The sequence below is a fragment of the Ammospiza nelsoni genome, chromosome 2 (assembly GCF_027579445.1).
Source record: "Ammospiza nelsoni isolate bAmmNel1 chromosome 2, bAmmNel1.pri, whole genome shotgun sequence".
In the NCBI taxonomy this organism is placed as follows: domain Eukaryota; kingdom Metazoa; phylum Chordata; class Aves; order Passeriformes; family Passerellidae; genus Ammospiza; species Ammospiza nelsoni.
In genome coordinates this window covers 78,974,796-78,982,707 of record NC_080634.1, presented here as the reverse complement: position 1 = coordinate 78,982,707, position 7,912 = coordinate 78,974,796, and the positions used below count along the sequence as shown (strand labels likewise).

The window sequence follows — 7,912 nt, the reverse complement described above, 5'->3', positions numbered from 1 at the left end:
CACAGAACAGTTGTTACAAGTATTACACATGCTAGCCACCGTAACAGCGTTTGACAAAGCTTTCACTAGATCAATAAGCCAACAAGAGACTCTTCTTTGAAGTCCTTTTTATAAATAGTGCTGCAGCTTAAGCTGGATGCCCCCAAAAAAGGACCCTGAACAAAGAAATCACTGGGCAATTGCACCCTTACAAGTTTCCCACCCCTCATGCAACTGATTGGACTAGTAGTAATGCTAAGCTCATGATGAAGCATGGGGCTCAACATGAAGCACAGGGAGATCCATCTAAACATGAGGAAAAGCTTTTTTACTGTGGGCATGACAGTGTCACCCAGGTTTTTTAAGATTTTCTAAGCCTTCTGATGTTGACATTTTTGTAATGAACTTTTTCACACACTTTCTGTAAATAACTCATTGTTTTGCATTCCTTTATGAAGGAAGAGAAAGTTGATAGATAGTTGGTTTGACCAGTGTCATTGGAGAGATGGCATTGTCACCCTCCAATCCACTGTCACTCTTGAAAAACTATAAATGTTAGAGTCAGAAAATAAACTTCCCTTTTTCTTCACCTTGAGAACAGCGGTGTGCGCTTGTGTTTTTTCGTGTCCTATAGTGGCAACAGAGCATTGACACTGGCTGCTCAGAGAGGTTGCGGAGATACTCAAAATCTGCCTGGACATGATCCTGTGTACCTGCTATAGGTGAACCTGCTTTATCAGGGGTTCAGACTACATGATCTCCAGAAGTCTCTTCCAACTTCAATCATTCCATTATTCTGTGAATCTGACTGGGGTTTTCCTGTTCTTCCTTGGGTCCCTTCACAGTCTCCTCATGGGCCATTGCTCTTCTCTCTAAGGTTGCAGCTTCTGCTGATGATTGCTATTTCCATATCTTCTGACTTTAGGTGGCTCTGGGGCCTTCTTTTACTTGACCATAACGTGTTCAAAATATTTAGGTGAAATTTCACAGCTTGCAACCTACAACTTCAGCAACTTTAGCTACCAATGCTAAGCAAGTTCTGTGTAAGTAGCACACCAAATTGCACCACATAGTTTAGACTGGATGAGGGCACTGAAGGCCAGCTTGTTCTACTCGTGCATAAAGCAGGACCAGCTTCAAAGTCACCTCAGGTTGCTCAGCATTTTGTCCAGTCAAGAGTCACAGCACATGAAAGACAGGAGTAATTTCATGTCAACACTCTGAAATTAAAACAACAAAATGCACAGGGATTTGGAAAGTCATTTTTGTTTGGTGAAACATTGGAACAGGTTGGACAGTAGGTGGTGGTTGCTCCATCCTTGGAAATATCTAAGGTCTGTGGGGATGAGGAACTGAATAACCTGATCCAGTGGAAGGTGGTCCTGCCCATGCCAGGGGGATTGGACTAGATGTCTCCCAACCAAACTATTCTACGTATCTGTGATTCTCTCAAAAAGTGCATTATAGTCTTTGTTACTGCATTAGAGGTGCACTAACGAGTCATTCAATGGGAAATGAGGAATAAACACGAGATTTGTCCCACCAGGTGCTCAGTAACACAAATCCTGCAAACCAGCTGCTCCTGGCACCCAGCTCTGCTGTGGCCCAAGTGCTGTCCATGCAGAGCCAGGAACACAGAGTACTGCACAAGTTGCCTCTCCAATGAGCCCATGCCACCTTGCAAGGCAATGGTTTCTGCTGAGTCTGTACTTCAGCCTGAGCCAGGAGCTGCTGTCATAGAGCCCTGCCTCCCAGTATATGCTATCACTGGAGCGCTCTGGATGGTGCAGTCGGCACCCTGACCAGGTGGAAATACAATTGCAATTCTCACCCATTTTAAAAAGGGTAGAAGAGTTTGTTCAAAGAAAAACCGCACTTGGCTTTAAGTAGACAGTACATCATGGTTCTGCAGTCCTCGCTTCTGTCAAAGGTGACTTGGTTGAGTGCACATTCAGGACTCACTGGCTAATTTCCCAATTTACATTATTTTAGTCATTCTGGAAGGGATTCAGAACTCTGCTCACTGATCTGACTAAAAAGGAAAAATCACTGATATACTTTGCTGTACAGGTACATTTTATCTTTATATTTTCCACCTTGCATAGCACCTTTTGATGCCTACATGATAGGCTTACAGTTCAAATCCTACTACCCTATTTTGAGAAATAGTTTATTTTCTCAGTCAATTCACCTATACCTTCATAATAAAGTCTCTTTTGGTGCTGGTGTGGCACTATGTGGCCAGAATTGTCCTGAGGCATTTCATTGCACATACCAGCTTCTCAATTAATATAAAAATACACAACTTCGTGCATTTTATTTATAAATATTTTATCTTCTGAAGTTATACTCTCCCAAACAGTTGCATGGGACAAATCAGGTCTAAAATACAAGTATGTGGCTATTATTTGAATTATCAACAATGGTGATTTAATAACCTTATTGTACATTTTAGGCTAAATTGTATATCATCAGTATATCACTGAGTACATAGATTCACAACTTACAACTAGAGAAAGAAGGAAAAACGTACATTTTTTCAACACCCAAGAACCTCACAGCCTAATGTAAATAAGCGATTAATTAAGAGCACATATCAGTTAACAATCAAGATTGTTAGTTGGCATCAGAAGTGCCAACTCATTCTACATGATGAGCTTGACCCAGGAATGATAAGCTAAGATTTAGCATAGACAAACTCAGAAAAACCCTGCAACATTGTAGATAAGCCCTACTTTTCTCCATTGGTGCAGTTAGCTGCTCAGATTTGGCATGGTAGGAGCCAGGGCAATACAAAAATCAATACAAGCACGCTGTTTGGTGGCACAGCAGAGCAGAGGCATTGCTTATGAACTTGATCTGGTGAATCCAAATGGAGCTGCATTCCCCATTACAACCATTCTACTGTTCTCCACTACACAGTACAGACATGCCCAAAGTTTTGTAGGAAGCTTGTTGACTTGGAAGTATATTCTAAACATCTCTGAGGTGGATAATTTTAAATAAGAGGCTGTAACTCCTATGTTTATTTCACAAAGCAAAATGTTCCTTCAGTTTCCTTTTTTTTTCTCTTTTTCATTTTTTTTCTTTTCAGGAAAAGTTGGAAAGAGAAACATGCTGGCAGCAAGCCATTTACTATCACTGCAGCTGTATGCATGGGCATGGCAAAGGAGCATAAATTCTCATTGCTAGAAAGTTGCCACTGAGCACATTCTGTGAGCTGTTAAAACCAGGCTTATGTTACTTCTGCATCAATTCTTCTTTCACTGGCCCATCCCTGTAAATCAAAATGAAAAGATAACAGACTATGAAATATATTTGGCATGGTCTGCTCCAGAATAACACTGTATTGAGATATGCTAATCAAATAACCATGGCTGGTCTATTCTAATGGAATAGGCAAAAATCAATGCAGTACAACATCCTTAGTCTTTTAGGGAAACACCTCAGATGCCTGTCATAGTAGTGACTTTGACAGGTTCTGAAGAGGTTGGCCTCCAATCTCACACAAGATAAAAGGAGCTACTGCCACTGCCAGGAGCTACTGCTCAGGAGGCCACCAGTAAATGACCATGTAACAGGAATACCATTTGATTAGTGTTTGACATTTACATTACCTCCAAGTAAGGGAGAAAGGGAGCCTTTCACCATAAAAATTGTTTTCAATCTGTAAGGAAAATAAAGTTTTATTTTCAGCTAACTGAATACGCTGATGAAGCTCAACTTATTTTTACTTATTGCTACTGTTTCTATAAAATAGATATAGCTTACTGTGACTTAAAAAACATTTGCATCTTACTGAGAGGCATTCATTAATCACTCCCTCTGTTCACACTGAAACTGCTATGATAATCAATTCCTATTTGCACAGCTGCGATATGAATAATTTTAAATTTTGAGTCTAATTGTTTTTCTGTTCTGCTGAAAAATGGTTTCAGAGAACTAAGGGGTTTTTTCACACACACACACACACGCACACACACACACATATATATTTGGAATGTATGTACAAGAATGACCAAGTGTTATTTGAAATAATTAAATAAAATTCTGCTGTAGAAATGAAGATTAACTCTGCTCTCCAACTTCTAGGTTTGCATTTTGCTTAGCAGATTAAAATCTGCCTTTCTCAAATATACACAAACAGATTTTTTTAAAGTTATGTACTGGCTCTTCATGGCTAGAATGCAGTTAAGGTACCAAAGCAAAAGAAAAACTGATAAATATGCAAAAGCTTTTATAAGGAATGCAATGTTCTCTTACAACATGGTGTTTCTTTCCAAGGAGCAATCCAAACTGCATCTTAAGCAATGGATTAGGTTACCCAGAAAGGTTGTGCAGGTGTCTGCCTTGGATTTTTTTTTCAACATTTGACTGGACCTCAGACCTAAGCTTGTTCTGAGCTGGAGGCTGGACTAGAGAGCTCCTGAGGTCTCTTCCAATTTCATTTTGCCTATCTATGGTCATAAATTCAAGGCCCCTAATAAAACAATAACCCTAAATGTGAGATAGAGATATTTCAGCAGAGAGACTCTTTCTGTCTAACAGAGGTTTCTGTATTTCAGCAGAAAGGATCTTTTCTTGAGAAAACTAGTGGACTAATTGTTTTCTGTAGCTCACCGCAGACTAATGATCAGACCTTTGATTCAGAGCTACCATTTTATCTTGCCAGTGAATTCAAAGCTAGTTATATTTCCATTGCCAGTGCCAACAGATTTTATTTACCTTCTTGTATGGCACATCATAAATTGTTACAGCTCAAGATGAAAAAAGTACAAGCTTAGGAGTTCACATTTAAGGTACAATACCAGACTCTTCAATATCAATATAAAACAAAATATAACGGATCAACTATATATAGAAAAGCAATTGATAGATTAGGGTAAGGTGGGTGCATCCAACATCACATTGAATCACATGGAGATATGAAAAATTCATGATAAATGTATATACATGGGGAAAGTGCTATGTACATCTCAGTATTGCTTGAAGAGACAGCAAAAAAGCAACTTAAAACTCCTTTAACCATAGGATTACTTGGGCTGTCGTGTTTTTTGGTAGATGGTCAATATAAACCAGCTATGGCAAAAGAAGTCTAGCATGAGCTCTTCTACGTTCATCAAAAGCATTTTTGAACTTTGTAAATTCACACTTGCAGTGAATTTTTTCAGGGAGTGGTGGAAGTGTATTTTATCAGTTCATCCCATGTGCACTTACTTTCTATGAGTGGAAGAGTTTGGCCCCATACCTGGGTTATCAGCATAGAAAGACAAGGGAAGCAAAGTTACTCATCCATACAGTACTCTGGTCATGCCATCCCTGTTAGCAGCAGCATCTCCTGAACTGTCAGTATGAAAGAATCAAGTTGCTTAGTGTATCACAGTCCTTCTCCATAGAAAAGATGCTGAATTTTGTTATCTCTATTTGCCTTAGACATAAACCAAGAGAAATACTCTTGTGGTTTTCATTATTTCTGCAGAGGTGTATTAAGGCTGCACTATGAGTTTTAGGTAAGGTTTACTTAACCTATTAAGATTAAAGTTGGTATCACTGATGTGACACAGTGGTAGCTAGAAATTATCTGAGGTCTTAGAACAGCACAAATTTGTGTGAATAAGTCCAAAGAAGATCAACCACAAAGGCCCTAGCCTCCTGAATTTATATATGAATGATCCTCAGGAGGTATTTTTCATACTTTGACATTATAAAGACCCAGAAGCATGTTAAGTACTGGCAAGTTTCTGTACCATAGTTTGAGATGAGCATATATATATATATATATATATATATATATACACACACAAAGCTATATATATAGCCTTCTCCCTGGAGTTATGCCCTCACTGGCTCCCACCACCCCCAAAGCAACTTTGAGCAGTTAGGAGATAACTGTGTGCAAAAGAAATTAAAGTGTATGCAGCAGTGACACATTCCAGGTTTCAGTTTTGAGTTTCATGAGTCATTCCAGGTTTCAGCTTCGAGTTCCATGAGTCACATTTTGGAAAAGGCAATACCCCCTATTTTTAACACAGCTGGGAGGCTCCTCCTCCAATGAACAACTGTGCAGAGCTGCTCTGTATTAGCATCCCACAACACAGCTCCAGCAGCACCACGCTCTTTTAGGTCTGAAAACCTGAGAGAATGTAGCAGCTTTGTTGAGGAAATGGAATTACGGAGATTTTGAACGCAGAAAAAAAAATGGAAAGTAGAGAACACGAGTCTGGAAATTCCAAGGTAAGCTAGGCAGAAGGTAGAGGCAGAGTTCCTGTGAAACTCACGCTTCTTGAGGAAAAAAAAAAAATGCAGCTAGTAAACAAAACGCATCTCGAAATAGAAGTGGGTTCGGAAAACTTGGAGGAAAGGGAAATTAAATGCCTTCCTCTCAGAGGAACAACGGTATGTGTATATTAGGTCTGAAACTGTTCACCCAGAGTAAAACTTTTACTACTGTTTGTAGTAAAGGCCGAGGAAGAGCAGCCCGCCAGGACACGGTCAGCGGGAGGTTGGGAGAGCGCCAGCGCAGGCGGCTGCTGTCCTTGGACACAGCCATGTCTGTCCTGCAGCCAGCGCCACCCAAGCCTAGGTAAATCACCCTACGTAAATCACACGCTTGCACTAAACAACCCGAAACCTAAAAAAAAGAAAAAAATTTAAAAATAACGGGATTGCCCGATGCCGGCAGATGGGCGGGGCCAGACGCGCCTCAGGGCAGAGAGGGGCGGTAGCGCCGCTCCTGCGCTTGCGCACTCCTGGCGCCGCGTGTCACGGCGCCGGCCGCCCCCCCTGTTTTTGTCCGTCAGCCGCTGATTGGCCTCCGCGCTGTCCAATAGAGCAGCGCCGAGGAGGCGGTGCAGCCAGTAGGAGAGCGGCGTGGCTGTGCGGGCGGGGCGCGCGCCGGGCCCGTGCGGGGCTGGGCGTCCCCGAGCGCCGCTGCTCCTCATGGCGGGCTGGGCGCCGCTGCTGCCGCCCGCGCTGCTGCTCGCCCTGCTGGGCGCCCGGCCGTGCCCCTGCGGCACCGCCCCGGCCTCCTCCTCACAGCCCGTCACCGCTCGCCTGGCGGCGAAGTGGCCGGCAACCCCGCTGCTGCTGGAGGCGAGGTGCGTGCAGCCTCCTCCTCCTCTTCTTTCTCCTTCTGCTCCTCCTGCCAGCACCGCTCTGTCCCGCTGTCTGTCCCGGCTGTCTCCTGGGGAGCAGGAGGGTGGAGGGACCCCCTTTTCCGTCCGCTGAGCGGGAAGGAGGGCTGGCGGCGTTTCTCTGTCGGAGGGTGTGTTAAAGTAGTTTTTGGCTGTGAGGCTGAACTGCTTTCTCCCCTCGGAAAGTGCTGTGGACCGTGCTGGCAAGGCTGTCCCACGCTGTGAGGGAGCTGCACAAGCGTAAATTCGCATTTACCCTGCTCAGGCGTTTTGCAGGTCGCTGGGTCGCGGATATGTAATGGGCCAATTAGACCATCCCTGCCTTCCGCTGGGTGACATCTTCGTCTGCCCCCAAGTAGTTCGCACGTTAGTTAAGTGATTATAAAGGTACTAGTGTAGATGTGAACATGTGAGTGAAACACGGTGAAATACTTTTAAAAGGTATTGTTAACTTGTAATTATAACTTCACCCTGGAGAAGGCTTTGGGGTGACCTAATTTCAGTCTCCTGAGGGGAGCCTACGAGAAAGATGGGGAGGGAGCCTTTCTTACAAGGGCATGCAGAGAGAGGATGAGGAGGAACGGCTTCAAACTGAGAGCAGGTTTAGACTAGATGTACAGAAGAAATTCTTTATTGTGAGGGTGGCGAAACAGCTGCCCAGAGAAGTTGTGGGTGCTCCATCCCTGGCAGTGTTCAAGGCCAGGCTGGATGGGGCTCAGAGCAAACTGCTCAAGTGGGAGATGTCCCTGCCCATAGAAGGGGATTGGAACCAGATGATCTTTAAGGTCTTTTCCAAACCA

General features: G+C 43.3%; 1 protein-coding gene across 2 annotated transcripts in view; it reads left to right on the top strand.

Moving 5' to 3' along the window:
• Positions 1 to 6,918: 6,918 nt before the first annotated feature.
• UGGT2 (UDP-glucose glycoprotein glucosyltransferase 2) overlaps positions 6,919 to 7,912 on the top strand; it is a 77,333-nt gene continuing 76,339 nt past the window's right edge. The window contains exon 1 of one of the 2 annotated variants that reach the window (XM_059466509.1): positions 6,919 to 7,076. In XM_059466509.1, the coding sequence (XP_059322492.1) occupies positions 6,919 to 7,076 (158 nt within the window). The remainder of the gene's footprint in view (positions 7,077 to 7,912) is intronic. The other variant, XM_059466510.1, reaches the window with a different exon arrangement.